Source organism: Schistocerca americana, chromosome 1, assembly GCF_021461395.2.
Source record: "Schistocerca americana isolate TAMUIC-IGC-003095 chromosome 1, iqSchAmer2.1, whole genome shotgun sequence".
Lineage (NCBI taxonomy): Eukaryota > Metazoa > Arthropoda > Insecta > Orthoptera > Acrididae > Schistocerca > Schistocerca americana.
In genome coordinates, this window is record NC_060119.1 from 1,248,563,117 (window position 1) to 1,248,582,099 (window position 18,983).

The 18,983-nt window shown below is 38.4% G+C and overlaps 1 protein-coding gene across 1 annotated transcript in view; it reads right to left on the bottom strand.

Annotated features, from left to right (window-relative positions):
• Positions 1-18,983, bottom strand: part of LOC124598582 (mucin-6-like) — a 332,175-nt gene that overhangs the window by 66,545 nt on the left and 246,647 nt on the right. The window contains exon 9 of the mRNA XM_047136011.1: positions 3,709-4,223. Coding sequence (XP_046991967.1) covers positions 3,709-4,223 — 515 coding nt within the window. The remainder of the gene's footprint in view (positions 1-3,708; positions 4,224-18,983) is intronic.

An 18,983-nucleotide genomic window follows, 5' to 3' on the forward strand; every position in this document is an offset into this window, starting at 1 on the left:
AGTGTTCCACCAATATGAATCACAGTCTTTGGTTTGCTCTACCCACAATATTATCTATGTGATCGTTTCAATTTAGGTTATTTGTAATTGCAGTCCCTAAGTATTTAGCTGAATTTACAGCCTTCAGATTTGTGTGACATGTCGTTTAATCGAAATTTTGCTGAAATCTTTTAGTACTCGTGTGAAGAACTTCACACTTTTCTTTATTCAGGGTTAATGACCACTTTTCGCACCATACAGATATCTTATCTAAATCATTTTGCAAGTCATTTTGATCATCTGATGACTTTATGAGATGGTAAATGACAGCGTCATCTGCAAACAATCTAAGACGGCTACTCAGATTGTCTCCTAAGTCATTAATATAGATCAGGAACAATAGAAGGCCTATAACACTTCCTTGGGGAACGCCGGATACTACTTCTGTTTTACTTGATGACTTTCCGTCTACTACTACGAACTTTGACCTTTCTGACAGGAAATCACAAATCCAGTCGCACAACTGTGGCAATACTCCGTAGGCACGCAATTTGATTAGAAGACGCTTGTGAGGAACGGTGTCGAAAGCCTTCTGTAAATCTAAAAATATGGAATCAATTTGACATCCCCTTACTACTTCATGAGTATAAAGAGCTAGTTGTGTTTGAGAAGAATGATATTTTCTGAGTCCGTGCTGACTATATGTCAATAAATTGTTTTCTTCGAGGTACTTCATAATGTTTGAATACAGTATGCGTTCTACAACCCTACTGCAAATCGACGTTAGTGATATAGACCTGTAATTCAGTGGGTTACTCCTGCTTCCCTTTTTGGGTATTAGTGTGACTTGAGCAATTTTCCAGTCTTTAGGTACGTATCTTTCTGTGGGCGAGTGGTTGTATATAATTGCTCAATATGGAGCTATTTTATCGGCATACTCTGAGAGGAACCTGACTGGTATACAATCTGGACCGGATGCCTTGGCTTTATTAAGTAATTCAAGCTGCTTTGTTACACCAAGGATATCTACTTCTATGTTTCTCATCTTGGGCAATTGTTCTTGATTAGAATTCAGGAATATTTACTTCATCATCTTTGGTAAGGAGTTTTGGAAAACCGTGTTTAATAACTCTGCTTTAGTGGCACTGTCATCAGTGACTTCACCGTTGTTATCGCGCAGTGAAGGTATTGATTGTGTCTTGCCACTGGTCTGCTTTGTTGTATTACCAGAATCTCTTTGGGTTTTCTGCCAGATTTCGAGACAGAATTTTGTTGTGGAAATTATTAAAAGCATCTCGCATTGAAGTGCATGCTACAGTTCGAACTTCTGTAAAACTTTGCCAATTAGACTACATTCCATTATCCCTGTTTTGCTTTTGTTGATGTCCATCTTATATCCTTTCAAGACACTGTCCATTCCATTCAGCTGCTCTTACAGGTCCTTTGCTGTCTCTGACAGAATTACAATTTCATCGGCAAACCTCCAAGTTTTATTTCTTCCCCGTGGATCTTAATTCCTACGCAATTTTTTTTCTTTTGTTTCCTTTACTGCTTGTTCAATGTATAGATTGCATAACATTGGGGATAGGCTACAACCCTGTCTCACTCCCTTCCCAACCACTGCTTCCCTTTCATGTCCCTCGACTCTTATAACTGCCATCTGGTTGGTGTACAAATTGTAAATAGCCTTTTGCTCCCTGTATTTTACCTCTGCCAGCTTCAGAATTTGAAAGAGAGTATTCCAGTCAACATTGTCAACAGCTTTCTCTAACTCTACAAATGCTAGAAATGTAGGTTTGCCTTTCCTTAATCTAGCTTCTAAGTGAAGTTGTAGGGTCAGTATTGCCTCACGTCTTCCAATATTTCTGTGGAATCCAAACTGATCTTCCCCCAAGGTCGGCTTCTACCAGTTTTTCCATTTGTCTGTAAAGAATTCACGTTAGTATTTTGCATCCATGACTTATTAAACTGATTGTTCGGTAATTTTCCCTGCTTAGACTTTTTGCACTTCCTGTCGATCTCATTTTTGAGGCGTTTGTATTCCTTTTTGCCTGATTCACTTACTGTATTTTTATACTTTCTCCTTTCATCAATTAAATTCAATATATCTTCTGTTACCCAAGGATTTCTGCTAGCCCTTGTCTTATTTACCCACTTGATCCTCTACTGCCTTCACTATCTCATCTCTCAAAGTTACCCATTCTTCTTCTACTGTATTTCTTTCCCGTGTTCTTGTCAGTCATTCCCTAATGCTCTCTCTGAAACTCTCTACACTCTCTGGTTCTTTCAGTTAATCCGGTCCCATTTCCTTAAATTCCCATCCTTTTGCAGTTTCTTCAGTTTTAATCTACAGTTCATAACCAATAGATTGTGGTCAGAGTCCACACTGTTATTTTCAGAACCAGAAAGAGTAATGCAGAATGAGTCATGCATTTTGATTCATGGACATTATTTACCCACTTCTCAACAGATGCCCAGCTGTTCATGCTGAGAAAAATGAAAATATATCACTTACACTTAATCAATGACTTATGTCTCGTTTGAGATGGATGAGGATTATATTAGAACTGATTGCTCTGCAATGCAAGCAAACTAATATTATAATTTCTTTACTGCACTGTATCTTCCTCCCCATCATCACCACTAGTCTTAAGAGTTTATGGTTCCTTGTGTAGATCCATGGACTCTTTGTATGCAACATGCACAGATCTCACTGGGAGAGTCAAATACGGAACATTTGAATAAAAATAATATGTTCTATGAGTTAAAATTATGCACAAAAACAAGAAAAGAGAGAACACCTTTCTTTATCGATATATATAGTATTCTCTGAGATAACATTATCCACAAAACCTAGAAAAACATAGAACAACATGCATTCTACAGCACATTCTTTCAGAGGCAGGGGCAGTTAGTTACAGGATGTTCAAGACCAGATTGTCACTGAATAAGTGAAGTCTGTGGATCAGAGAACTGAAAACCAAGGTCCGTAGTCATTTCTAGGAACAGTGCTAAAGATTGTGAGCATCATCAAAACAAAACAAGCAAGGGAGGCTGTTCTCACTCTCACTGTGAGTTGTTAGAAGGAAAAGGATTGATGAGAATCAATGCGTATGGCATTATTTGTACTGACATGTGCACTGTGGGGACTCAGTCACTGTCTGTTCAGCATGTTTAATAAATTGCCCAGACATACAGACTGAGACACATACAACTATTGGTGGCTGATGGTTGGAGGTACAATATCATTGTTGCATGCAGTCTGTGAAAACCAATTCATAGACGTTGGCCACTGATTGAATCATGTATATGATTGGTGTTAACCCCCTCAACATCACTTAAGGCCTGAAGATGGTGTACTGAAGCACATGAAACACATCAAAAGGACTGCTGTAGATGTCCCATTTTATTACATAATCACATTATAGGACATCAGAGTGTAGTATGGTGCTAACCAATTATCTGTGCAAATTTAAGCAGATGAGACTCGATTTGACCATAAACCATAGGTTATTCAACATCAAAGTGCTGTTGAAACGTTTGAACTGTAAACTTGGTGTGGACTGCATCATAAACATTTTTCATCCAGATTTCATGGAGGCACAGCTATGCTACAAGATGTATTTCGCGTTCTCAATAAACACATCATTTAAACTTATCAAACTATAGCTGTAGGAGCATTTTATTACCACAACACTAAAGAATATTATAAACAGAAATTTTTCTAACCATAGGCAGAAAGTGGATCTGATGTGCTGGAATGTATAGAAGGTGCCGGAGGAAGTGCAGCAAGTGGCGTTGCTGATCCAAGGCTGCCACGGGCCAGTATCTGGTGATCAAGCTCAGCAAGGGCATGTCTGAACTCTTTGTCTCCCCTCATTTGTTGATATAGTTGTGTTCCCAGTTGATCAACATGTGGTGTCAGATTGGTTTGTAACTTCGGCAAGAGGCCTAGTTTGAGAGCTTGCTGCTGATAAACAGATGTCCAAAAGCTCTTCATAAACTTCTCTCTTTCTTCAGGTGTGCTTTTAAGTCCCAGATAAGGTGCTACAGATGGAAATGGATCTGGTAACATTAGTCTCCCACTGGTGGCTAACAGTCCAGTATTCGTTTCTCTTGTAGCAACATCCATCACCTGTCCAGTAGATGGCAGCAGTGCTGTGTGGGGATCCTTTGGTGTTACACTCAGGGATGACTGTCCTGGGTGTACATGTAAAGCATCACCAAAGGATCCTTCCATGTACCTGTCAACAAAAGAACAGCTATAACAAATAATATAGTATTTTATCATTTAAGGCCAAAAAATTATGATTACATGCACAAGAATTTAACTGTTGTAATGCGAAAAGGAAAGTTGCCACTAACCATATAGCAGAGATGCTGAGTCACAGATAGGCACAACAGAAAGACTGTCACAATATAAGATATCGGCCAACAAGGCCTTTGTTGAAAATAGATGATACACATTCAAACACAGCTCACATACACATGTCGGCAGCCTCTGGCAGCTGAAACCACACTGCGAGCAACAGCAACTGGCTTGTCTGTTTTCAGCAAAGGCCTTGTTGTCCAAAATCTTATACTGTGACAGTCTTTTTGTTTGAATGCATTGAATAAAATGTTCTCAGGTTTCCAACTGCGTCAATTGCTTAAACTACACGAGCTTTCAGCCAAGCACTCCTTGGCCATTGTCAAGTGTTATGACTGCCAGTGGGCTGTTGGTGTGCCCTTATATATGCCATGCCATCAGCAATCATCATCCAGCACAGAAGTGCACAGTATTACAAACATTGGTACAACGTGCAAGAGTAATATCAGACGACGACAACCTGCCCCACAAACTGAGCCACCTATGCAAGGTTTTCAAGAATAACGACTACAGGGCCCATCAAGTGAAAGAAGTGATTTCTGGGAAATATCAGAATAAGACCACCGACGAAGAGCAGGAAAAGAAACTTGCTTTGTTGCCATTCTGTGGCTCTGTGTCGGGCAAGATAAGCCGCCTATTGAAAAGACACAAAATCAAATCCCTCTTCAGGCCTCCAACAAAAATCCGTAAATTACTGAGAGCAGTTAAAGACGCAGTAGGTCTCAGAACACCTGTAGTTTACGAAATACCTTGTGAGTGTGGCCAGAAGTACATCAGACAAACAGTGCACACTGTGGAACAACGCAGGAAAGAACATGAGAGGTATTATTGCCTACGCTATCCAGAGAAATCTGCATTAGCTGAGCATGCGCTAGAAAACGTTCACCACATAAAAATTGATGATACCTCTGTTGTGGCTCGCACTAACGGCTTCTGGGACAGTTTAATAAAGGAAGCTATTGAAATAAAAAAGTACCGCAAACACCCTGAATAGAGACAGTGGCTTGCAGCTCAGCGCTGTGTGGGATCCAGCGATCGCGCGGCTGAAGAGGTCACATCGAACGCCGACTCAAAACATGCCCATATATGACAATGTCACAGGCACCAGTGACGTCACAGCCAGCAGCTAGCGTATATAAGGGCGCACCAACAGCCCACTGGCAGTCACAACACTTGACAATGGCCAAGGAGAGCTTGGCCGAAAACACGTGTAGGTTTAAGCAATTGACGCGGTTGTAAACCTGAGAACATTTTATTCAGTCTTATTGTTGTGTCTATCTGAGACTCAGCATCTCTGCTATATGGTGGGTGGCAACTATCCTTTTCATAATATTGTTACATTCCATCCTGGACTTTCCATTGTTTGATTTTTAACTGCCATAGTGGTTAGATGTGATCATTGTTCTGATGTCATCAGCAGCTTGTTGCTGTTGCTGTTTGCTATTTTGAACAATAGGGAATCCAGGATGGAGTAATGACAGTGTTATGAAATGGCTTGATTGCTACTCACCATACAGTGGGGATGTTGAGTTGCAGACATGCACAATAAAAAGACTGCTAAACAAATAAGCCTTTGGCTAAAAGGCCTTCTTCTGAATTTGACAATACACACACACACACACACACACACACACACACACACACACACACACATGCGTGTGTGACCACTTTCTCTGTCTCTGAGTCTGGCCTCGGCAACCAGTGCCAATGGTCATGTGTATGTGAGTTGCATTTGCATGTGTGTGTGTGTGTGTGTGTGTGTGTGTGTGTTTTAAAGTTCAGAAGAAGGCTTTTTAGCCAAAAGCTTACTTGTCTAGCAGTCTTTTCATTGTGCCTGTCTGCGACTCAACATCTCTACTATATGGTGAGTAGAAATCTATCCTTTTCGTAATAAAAGTTGAATCTTGTCATAGAGGCGACATGCAAAGGAATCAAATTGGCCACAGATTTTTTTTTTTTTAATTACAGTGCAGGGACTCATGTGTTTTTATGAGTGGTTCAGCAGTGCTTCAGATATTTATTGATACACAAATAAAAATGAGGATTGGAAAAGTGGAGTTAAAAAATTTAAGTGACGCTACGTGGGTCTGTCAATATTCTTCATGTCTGGCTGTGAGGAAGACAACTGGAGCCATCATTGTAACTCTAGTAAACATTCAGGCAGAAATTTCCAAACAAGCTGCAGGAGCATCAGAATCCAGTGCAAAGTTGAATTTTTCTTTTGTTTTTCATTTATGCCTGTTCACGTGTTTGCTAAATAAGTGCACGCCATTCTCTGATTTACTTGAGGGGAAAGACTGTGATACTGTTATTGCAATCAACTTAATAGGTGCTACAAGGGATCAGTTCAAACAAATGCGGGAATCAGATGCAAGTTTCACATATGTATGTAAAAGAAAGTTTAGAAGTGGCAACAAAAATAGGTGCTGATATAACTCTTCTCTTGGAAGAATTCAAAAGTTGCCAAAACATCTTGGAGTATGTGTGTGTGATTTGCCAAATAAAGGTAGCCTGGAACCTATACATTCGACTGATTTCAAATCTTTAGTATTTGATAAAGTTTTACTTATAATGGACACTGAACTTGAGAGATGTTTTACTTCAAACTTGAGAGATGTTTTACTTCAAACTCTGGAATCACTTGTCTAAAGCCAGAAAGTGAATATTTTTTGTGAATGAACAAATGTTACTGCCACAATACTATGAAAAGCTATTCTTTTGATAATATTGTTACTCTTTTGGTAATAATGTTACAGTCCGTCCTGGATTTTCCATTGTTTAAATGTTTCTGTCATTGGCACAAAATTATTCATGTAATACTGAATAATTGGAGGCAGAAATTAAGATATTAAAAAATCTTATCATTAGACATGAACAGCATAACAGAGTGAAGACTGACAATTTACCTGCATTGCTCAAGGTGTTAGAGCAATATAAACTAGTGTTACATGATTTGAAGAAATTAAATCAAATAGTAGTGACTGTTCCACATTTCCCTGTGTCTTGTGATAACCATTTTTTGTGTATGTGATATGTAAAAAATTATTTAAGGAATTCATTGTCTAAATGAATTTTATTCATAGTGGTTGCTGTTGAACTCCGTGACTGTTCCTTTATAGGGTATAGAAGTCACAATACTGGTAGCGGAAATTTTTCTACACCCTATAATTCATTGTCTGATGAACAGCTAAGGTTTATTTGTCTATTCTTGAAATAGAAAGGGCTGTGACGAAACTGTTGATGTGCAAAGAGTAGTTGATAAATTAACCACCAGTCACAATAACAGAAGGATTGATGGAACAATGGAAAATCAAGCATGGAATGTAACAATATTATGTTAAGGAAAGTTGTTACTCATCATATAGCAGAGATGCTGAATCGCAGACTGGCACAACTAAAAGACTGTTGCAAATAAAGGTGTCACCCAGTAAGGCCTTCATCAAAAATAGACGACAGACACATGTACACACACTCTCAAGCAAACGCAACTCACACACACATGACTGCAGTCTCTCTACCTCTCGTCATGCCCTGAAATGAAAAATGTCCTACTACTATCCTTCCCACTCCTCCCACAGTGGTATACCACTGTCCACCGAACCTACACAATATACTCATCCGTCCCTATATGACCCCTGCTCCCAACCCCTTACCTCATAGCTCATATGCCTGTAATAGACCTAGATGCAAGACCTGTCCCATACATCCTCCCACCACCACCTACTCCAGTCCAGTCACAGACATCATCTATCCCAGCAAAGACAGGGGTACCTGTGAAGACAGTCATTTGATCTACAAGCTAAACTGCAACCACTGTTCTGCATTCTATGTGTGCATGACAACCAACAAGATGTCTGTCTGCATGAATGGCCTCCAACAAACTGTGACCAAGAAACAAGTGGATCATCCCGTTGCTGAGCACTCTGTGAAACATGACATCCTTCATTTCTATGACTGCTTCAAAGCCTGTGGTATATGGATTCTTCCCACCAACACCAACTTTTCTGAACTGCGCAGGTGGGAACTTTCCCTGCAATATATCCTATGTTTCCATAACCCTCCTGGCCTCAACATTCATTAGTCATTGTCCTCACCCATCCAACCCCTTCCCTGTTCCCATTCCAGCACTACACGGCCCTCATTCCACTATCACACCAAGTCTTTTTACTTGTCTCCTTTTACGCAACCCCACCACCCTCTCCACCTCTCCTTAATCCTCTGTCTAACCTACCACCTGCACATAGCTGCCCTGCACTCTCTCCACCTCATCCCTGTGCACTCCCCAGCAGCACTTCACTGTCCTCCACTCATACCCTACTATCTCTCCCCCACCCCACCCCAGCTTCCTCCTTACCCCCACCCAGTCACAACTCCCATCATGTACTTGTACTTCTGCTCATAGTGTGGCTTATGTTACCCGAGACTGGAGTCGTGTGTGTGAGTTGCATTTGCATGAGTAAGTGAGTGAGTGTGTGTGTGTGTGTGTGTGTGTGTGTGTGTGTGTGTGTGTGTGTGTGTCATCTGATTTTGACGAAGGCCTTACTGGCTGAAATCTTTATTTGTGAGAGTCTTTTTGTTGTGCCTGTCTGCAACTCAGCATCTCTGCTATATGGTGGGAAGGATTAATCTGTTTTAAAAGTAAGTAATCACCTGTTTGTTATTTTTCATAGTTTTTCACTTTTTTCCCAGTGATACCAATTTTTCTGCTTTCCAACTGAACATAAAATTAATGTAATCTTGAAAATGCTTGTTTTGAGGCATAATTTGCTTTCGGTGCATTGTATGTTGGGACGTATTGGAGTATGTTATATACAGACATTATATTGTGGCAGTTTTAGGTAGAGGATGTTTTGGTCTGTGGTTCCTAAAGATACCAGCAGAGGTCATGCCCGAACTACACGTTTACAGTACTGTCAACCTCAGCAAACAGTCGCTCTGTAGTTTTTGATGAATGTTTTGTGTACTCTGCTTTGCTTTGTGTTGTGCATTCACTGTTGTTTACTCTCCTTAGTTTGAGATGAGCGAAGACACTAAATATGGTCCTTGGTGGGGTTCAAGTATGACCTTCACAACTCGAGTATGACCTTCACAACACCAGAAGGGACTGGCATCCCTTATGTACATTACTTTAGCCCATCTACTATGATGCAGTGTCTGAAATACCTTTCAAGACTTCACTATTAATAGTGTATATGTGTATTGGAAGATATAGCTTATGTATATAGTTTTACTTTAGTTTCCTATACAAGAACTGAAATATTATTTCACCGTTACAAGGGAGTATGTGTATTAGAAAATATGATTTATGTATTCAGTTGCACTGAAGATTCTGGTGCATGGATATCAATATTTGTCAGTATTTTAGTGTTGGCGTACATGGAAGTATAGTTACATATGTTGGTGTGCTGGGGTTTCTGAATTTGTTTATTGTTCATTTTTTTGTAATGTTTGTGTTGTCCCCATTCAAAAGCCCTATATTTTCGCTGTGCTCCTGATGATTTGTTTGAAATGGAAAGAACATGTCAGGCAGAAGAGGATGACATAGCAAGTAATGAAAGATACCCTTATACTCGTATTTATGGCCACAGCACAAAATATAAATTGGAAATGTTATAAAAATGAAATGTCATTCTAATATTTTACTGCCTCTTAAGTCACTATTATTAAGTTACTGATGTAAATTAACTGTCACAAGTGCTTTTTTACAAATACTTTCATCCAAGATGGAATGGCTTTTGAGTCTGTTACTGTATGCTTAAAATACCAACAAAAAGATAGAACCAGTCACTGGCTTCAGTATATAACTACAATGCATTTCGATCATTTCAGTGATTACTGTGTAACCTTCAGTTGCTATATACTCAAATTACATTGATTTACATTCCTTTTATCACCAACAAGTAAAGTCACTGTGATGTTTTGAATCTTGCAATTTTTATTTCTGCATTGAAAAGGTTATCCATATCCATATTATTAAACTTCTAATCCAGGGCACAGTTACCAAACCCATTTGCAGGTTGCCTACCAAATTTGATTTTCAATATTTCATGTAATTATTGACCCACTTTAAAAATCTAAAAGCTGCCATAATCTACTCTTTAAGAGGCACAATCTTTTGTTAGAAGCTTAACACAATAAGACAACTACTACAATTAGAAACTGTGTGTTTGTCTTGAGGCAACATAACTGATAGCATGCAAATGCCTGGACTTTATTTACCCAGTATTTAAGAATGAGAGAATGCAGGAACTTCCAACAAACTGTACACATTATTTCAAACCTTTCAAAAAAAGTTTCTGCTGACACCCTCCACATAAAGATGAAAGACAAAAGTTTACTGCTTACTGTATTTCCACTGTCCATGCAGTAATACAGCAGCATCAAGGTATGATAGTTTAATTTATTACTTCTTTACTACTAACTATATTTGCAACACACTTTGCAGACAGTATCCACATAAATCTCTGAATGTACCTGCAAAATTGTGACATGGTGTGACACATACAGTTCAGGAGATATGATGACATAGACACTGAGATGTGTGAAAAACTAGCTTTTGCTTGAAATGGGGCACTAATTACCCATATTATATTAATTCAGTATCTGATAGTGACAGCACTTCATAACTTCCAACAAATTTTAAGCATAATTTCAAACCTTCCCTAAACTTTTTCTCTTTTACATGCTTATTTAACATATTAAAACAGGTGTTACGTAATCAGATGTTTGAAGCTGTTTTATACATAAGAGTTTGATTCTTTCACTGGTTTTTACTAAAATTTTACTTGTTACTGCCATTATACATTGAAACCAATATTGTTTACTGTTTATCAAGGAAAAATAATGATAACTTGAGCTATTTAAAGTTAGTAAAAGACAACTAGAAAGGGTGTTCAAGAGGGCATGACAAACCAGATGTTGCCTTTGACTGAAGAAAAAATGGCAAACAGAAGTTCAGTATGCTGCAAATACATGGAGCCACTCAATGAAATTTTATCTCAGTGATACAGGTACATGAATTCACACAATAACTACAAATATACAATGACTATAAATACACAGTAATAAATTTAATGTGCACTACTAACCAAATATGGCATTTTACGATATCTGTTATAATGAATTTATTGGCATAATTATTAACGTCAATAAATTAATGTTTTAAACTATATTTTGTCCTCCATATTTTTCAATGTGAACTCAAGGCTAGGCCCTCCCTTGGCCCATCCATGTGACAGTAAATGCATAAACTGTCAAATGTTAATCATTGTGAGATTTGTCGGGGCAAATTTGATGGGAAAGCTAGTAAAATACTTGACAGGCCTCTCTCATCAGCCTCTACATCATTCAGGCAATGTAAGAGAAGTATATCAAAGGAATATTGAGGCCCCTCTGGCAAAATTGGAAATAGTGTATTCCTAATCGCATAGGATGAAAGGAAAAAAGATTGGTGAGGAAAGGTAACAAGTAAACAGCAGAATGAATGACAGATATAAAAGTCCTGTTGTTAATTGGAATAATTACTATGGGCAGTTTGAAGTTTCATAGGAAAGCATTATTATTTAGTATAGGTTGTAAAGTTCCAAGAAACAGACCAAATTGACATAGTGAAGAGACTGATACCAGATTTGATTAACAGTGTTTGATGCAATTTCAGTTCAGCAATGTGTGATAAAACTTTACTGATGAATTACTTAATACATTTGGACTGTTTTTGTCACAACACTATCTTTAATGCAGAAGTAATCTTTTCAGCTGTGATTTTTTTTTCTTTTAGCAAACGTTAACATGATATTTCGTAACTAAAATCCATCATTTTAATCTTTCACTTCCAGAATAAATAACAGCAGCAAAAAATAGATCTTCACTGTGGTAATTACCATTGCTTTTCTTTTATACTTCTTATTAAAGTGCAGGCTGAAAAATTCAAAGCTACTCAGAATTATCAGAACTCTATTTGAAGGGTTAAAGTAATCATTTATTTCTCATTACCTTGCATTCACTTTGCTTCAGCTATAATTGACTTGGAGGTGTTTGAGTTTTGTAACATCAGTTTCTATCATTTCATGTTGAATTGCCATTGCCTTGCGTGAAACACAACATATGTTCTGTGGTATTTTGCAATGTGTAATGAAAGGATGAACCAAAACGAGGCAGAAACACTCTCTACATCAAAAGCACAACTTGTGAGATGTCATATTGTGATGGTGTTTTCAGTTAAAGCCCATTTTTTAGGGAGTTTATATTATGACCTACACCTTTGAAAATATATGCTGTTACTAAGCAGCACAATGAAAATGAGTTGTTATTAGTAAGTATTGTTTTAATAAAATGTTGGAAAACATCATGTTTGTGGTTAAAGAATTTCAGTGTTCAGTTATTTTCATGTTGTAACTTGGTGTTGTGAAAGTACATTGTTTTAAGGCAACAGCACGTTGAACACTCATCAAAAAAGCGCCAGTTTTGGAAGGATTTGTTATAATTAAAGGTAGGAAGTGCATAAAACAAAAGCTGGCTTAAATGCTGTTTGTTTACTGACCAGTTTCAGTTGATGACCATGTTCACAGTAAACAAATATGCAATTGTAAAACCAAGAGTACATATCATACATTTTCTGAAATCCAAGATACATAATTAAAGTCAAGTAGAACAATTCTGAACACATTAACTGAGTTGAATGTAACTACAAATGAAGATATCAAACTAGTTCAGGATGGTCAACAACAGACTCTCACACATAAAGAGATGTATGTGGACTGATGACTGAAATCAGCATTAGTGTTGTGCATTTCCTCAAGATGTTCATCGTTTAATGTCACATAGTAACACAGCAGAAATTAAAGCTCTCAGAAGATTGTTACATGATATATATGATTGTTTGTTGCAGAAGTTATGTTTTTTTCTTTTTTTAGGGCTTTGAGTCTTTCTCAGTAAATTAATTGAAATAACTGTTTTTTGTAATACTCAGTGTTATGTAAATGTAAATGCACTCTCTCACAAGTGTGAGTTTGTCCAATTTTTTGAGATGTTATAAGCTGCTATCCTTACTGACGGGACATGGAACTTTATTTAGTCTTATAACATGTTCATTGGATATTGAAATTAATAAATATGTGTACTATGGACAGAACATGGTTGTCATATGGACAAGGGAGGATACACGTGTTTTAAAAGAGCTAACGTAGAAATTTTACACATGTCCATTTTCATAAACAGTCTGTGTGTCTTGGGAGCCAGTTACAGCTAACAGCTGCTACTGAAGAATGCTAGTCACAAATCTAGTTAACTAGTACGTCCCAAGTGATGCAGGTGGCATGTTTCATGAGGCTGGATTTCCCATACACATCAATGCCAGTTGTCAAATGAGCAAGTTGTAGATCATTTGTTCCGTCTCAGTTATCTCATTGCTTTGGTAGCAGTCAAACTTGTTATTTGTAAATCATTTATTTCAAAGTTCTTTAGGAGCAGTTCTATTAAACTCTCTGTGTGTAGTAGCTGATTCAGCAGTAGGTAAACAACAAGAAATGAACAACAATTGTTCCACCATAGTAGGGAAGGACCATTGATATACACACACACCAATGGAGTACAATGGGCATTCTTTCAGGTCCTGTGCTACTCTCCTTCTGAATGTTCCTAGTGGCAGGGATTGCACTTCTTGACGCAGTGAGTTGAACATCTTTAGGGCAACCACTGGAAAGCTGTCTTGCGTTCCTGTCAGTCGACACCTGGGTATTTCGATGCTCCTCTTGTTACGGGCATTGTGATTGTGTATATCTTGCCTCACGCTGAAGTGAAGATTCCTTGGTTTTCTTTCATGCTGATGAGACATAAGAACACATACTAGCTGAAGACTGTCATAATTCCTAACTGCTTGAATATAGGCGTGCAGTGCTCCTGTCTTTTGTTTGATGTGATTATTCTGAGAGCTTTTTTCTGTAGAATTAGCACATCCTTACAACCTGCAGAATGTCCCCATAACAGTAGGCCATAATTGATGTGGCTATGGAATAGGGAATAGTATACTGTTATGAGGTATTGGTCACTCAATACACCTTTTAACCTCCTCAGAAGGTATATTACACGGGAGAGCTTGGAGCACATTTACACTGTGTGTTCGTTCATTGTTAGTTTCCTGTCTATCATGAAGCCCAACAGTTTGACAGCCTCCATATTATCATGGCATCCGATGTTGTTAAGGGTGCATATCAGATGTTGTGGTTTTTCTTCATCAGTCATTTTATTTTTGATGAACCATTCTTTAATGTTTTCGAAGAGTACATCTGTTTCTTGCAGTGATTTTGCAGCAGTTCTTCCTTTGGCAAAAAGGGTGGTGTCATCAGCAAACTGTAACATATTGTTGTTATAACCCATATCATTGACATAAATAAGGAACAGGAGAGGCCCTATGACGGACCCTTGGGGTACTCCATGTTCCAGCTTTTGTTCTTGAATTGGTACCACTTGTCTCCGGTTTTCCAGATAAGACTGAAAAGCTGCCAGAACAACACATCTGACACCGTAACACTTCAATAGTATCTTGTGGGAAATGTAGTCAAATGACTTGCTAAGATCTAAGGTCACAGAGTGTCAGTGCCACACTTTCTCTGTCTTTGAATCCTTGCCTTATTTTTCTGGCTAAGTCCAGTGCTACCGTAAACGTTGACTTTCCCTTGCGAAAACCGTGCTGTGTGTCCTGAAAGAGCTTATTTACTTCAATATAATTCTGAAACTGGAGTTTCATAACAGACTCCATAACTTTAGCTAGAATAGGAATGATAGAAATTGGTCTGTAGCTGGTCACCTTCTTTGTAGATTGGTACTGTCCATGCTAGTTTAAGAAATTTTGGGAAGACACCAGAGGATAAGCATTTGTTAATTGCTATAGATAATGGTTGAGCAAGCTCTAGAATAACTTTCTTCAGCATTGTGCAAGACATACCATAGATATCTTTGCTCTCTGAGTTCTTGTATGACTTAACTATTTTTACGATATCCTTAGGGTGCACTTCCTTCCAGTTTTCAAAATTGCTACTGGTTATGTTTCTTATGTGACGTCTGGGGACTAAGCCTGAGTCAGGTATTTCATTAATAGTATCTTTCACTATCCTAACGAAGTACTGATTGAAGGCATCAGGGCTACCACAATTTAAGGCTGAGGTGGGCTTTTTTCTGCACTCGTTTACCGGATTCCAAGCTGCTTTGCATGGATTGTGGGCCTCTTTAATGAACCTGCCATTGTATCTCTTTTTTGTCTCCTCCACTCGCTTTCTGTAAATTTGTTTGGCTGTTACATAGTTACAATGAAGCAGGTCTCTAGATGGCAGATCTCTAACTGCTTTCATACGGTGCCTGAAAATGCATTTTAAATTGTTTAGCTCAGGGGTATACCACATCTTTCCTGTAGTAGGTTTGTCCCTTCCTTTAGCTTTGCCTGTAGGATACTTCTTGTGGATTTCTGCAAATAAATCATCAAATTTAGCTTTTAATGATTGGAACAGACATTCGAATGAGGCACTGGCCCCCATTCCTGCAATTTTTTGCTGCCAGTTTACACTTGACAGGGCTATTTTAAGACCATTTAGTCTTTCATCTTTTATGATCCTTTTACTAAATGTGTAACTGGAGTGCCATGAGCTTGGTTGTCGTTGACTCAAGCATTTCATACTTATTTCCATTACTAATGCACTATGGTCAGCAATCGTTGGTTCAACTGTACATACCCAGATATTGAGGTTAGTGATAACTGTGTCTAGGCAGGCATCGCCTCTTGTTGGCAGTCGGTTTGCAACAAACAGCCCATAGCTATTTATCAAAGTCATGAAGACTCTCTCTTTAGTGCATCCATCACCTATATGTACGTTTAAATCTCCACACAGTGCAATTTTAGATAGTGACCGGGCCAAATATCTCATGAAATAAGCGATTTGTGTTAGATGGTGCTGTATAGTCGCAAACGTTTAAGTACATGGTATCACGCAACATTCCACCAGTGTGGACGGTATTTGCTTCGTGATACATTACCTGTGTTAAAATTGGCCGCTTACCAATTGCGGAAAAGGTCATTATCATGCTGATAAACATGCTCTTAACGCCTTTTTAAGAGACAGTCTTCACTCCTTCCGATCTGATCATGTAAGTGTAGAAAAGTTGTGGAATGTTTTCAAAGAGATAGTATCAACAGCAATTGAGAGATATATACCACTTAAATTAATAAATAGTGGTACTGATCCCCCATGGTACACAAAACGGATCAGATCATTGTTGCAGAAGCAACGAAAAAAGCTTGCCAAATTTAAAAGAATGCAAAATCCCCAAGATTGGCAAAGTTTTACAGAAGTTCGAAATATGGCGCGTACTTTAATGAAGTTCGAAATATGGCGCGTACTTCAATGCGAGATGCTTTTAATAATGTCCACAACAAAATTCTGTCTTGAAATCTGGCAGAAAACCCAAAGAGATTCTGGTCATACATAAAGCACACCAGTGGCAAGACACAATCAATACCTTCACTGCGCGATAACAATGGTGAAGTCACTGATGACAGTGCCGCTAAAGCAGAGTTATTAAACACGGTTTTCCAAAACTCCTTCACCAAAGAAGACAAAGGAAATATTCTTGAATTCCAATCAAGAACAACTGCCAAGATGAGAAACATAGAAGTAGATATCCTCGGTGTAACAAAGCAGCTTAAATCACTTAATAAAGCCAAGGCCTCTGGTCCAGATTGCATACCAGTCAGGTTCCTCTCAGAGTATGCCGATAAAATAGCTCCATATTGAGCAATTATATACAACCACTCGCCCACAGAAAGATACGTACCTAAAGACTGGAAAATTGCTCAAGTCACACTAATACCCAAAAAGGGAAGCAGGAGTAACCCACTGAATTACAGGTCTATATCACTAACGTCGATTTGCAGTAGGGTTGTAGAACGCATACTGTATTCAAACATTATGAAGTACCTCGAAGAAAACAATTTATTGACATTTAGTCAGCACGGACTCAGAAAATATCATTCTTCTCAAACACAACTAGCTCTTTATACTCATGAAGTAGTAAGGGGATGTCAAATTGATTCCATATTTTTAGATTTACAGAAGGCTTTCGACACCGTTCCTCACAAGCGTCTTCTAATCAAATTGCGTGCCTACGGAGTATCACCACAGTTGTGCGACTGGATTTGTGATTTCCTGTCAGAAAGGTCAAAGTTCGTAGTAATAGACGGAAAGTCATCAAGTAAAACAGAAGTAATATCCGGCGTTCCCCAAGGAAGTGTTATAGGCCTTCTATTGTTCCTGATCTATATTAATGACTTAGGAGACAATCTGAGTAGCCGTCTTAGATTGTTTGCAGATGACGCTGTCATTTACCATCTCATAAAGTCATCAGATGATCAAAATGACTTGCAAAATGATTTAGATAAGATATCTGTATGGTGCGAAAAGTGGCAATTGACCCTGAATAAAGAAAACTAGCTGAGATAAGAAATCAATGTTTTGAAGAGAGCTGTTTCCCAGAGGTACTGAAATATGCTGAAGTCAAACCACTCTTCAAGAATGGATCCAGAGAGATCATGGGAAATTATCATCCTATCTTGATTCTCCCAGTCCTATCTAAAATATTTGAAAAACTTGCTGTTGCACAAATCCAAAACTTCATTGCAAGATATTCTGTTATTCTAAACAATCAGTTTGGTTTTCAGCATGGTAAAGACACCATTGATGCAGTAAACAGTTTCATTGAGAAAATAAGCACATCATTAGACAAGAGAAATAAGGTGGCAGGAATTTTCTGCGACCTCACAAAGGCGTTTGATTCTGTAAACCATGCATTGCTTGTTTACAAACTTGCAAAGTATGGCATTAGCGGCAGTGCCCTAGAATGGCTTAAATCCTACTTATCCAACAGAAAACAAAGAGTTAGCATTTGTTCAAATGGCACATATTACTTTTCTGACTGAAAAAAAAAAAAAAAAAAAAAAAAAAAAAAATAATAATAATAATAATAATAATAATAATAATAATAATATTCTCAGGGTGTTCCACAAGGCTCCATATTAGGCCCAGTCCTATTTTTGTTTTATGTTAATGACTTACCATTAAATATCAGCTTCCCATCAGTTCTGTTCGCGGATAACACTTCTGTCTTTCTTGAAGATAAGGACTTGGAAAAAATTCCCAAATCTGTGATCAGTACCCTCACTACCTTAGAAACTTGGTTTCAGCTAAATGGGTTGAATATAAACATATCTATGACTCTATATGACGGTAGTATCTGTTCCCGAAAGAACAGTTACCGTGGATGACCATGCAGCTTTGCTAGAAATGAAATGATAATTAAATGGACACCCTAGCTGCAAACAGGCGTTGATGTACTTCATTGGGGACATGTTGAAAATGTGTGCCCCGACCGGGACACGAACCCGGGATCTCCTGCTTACATGGCAGACGCTCTATCCATCTGAGCCACTGCGGGCACAGAGGATAGTGCGTCTGCAGGGACTTATCCCTTGCACGCTCCCCATGAGATCCACATTCCCAACATGTCCACACCACTACATTCGTAGTGCGCCTAATAGATGTTTGCCCATCATACTCATTACTCGTGGCAGATTAATCTACGAAGTCCCGTA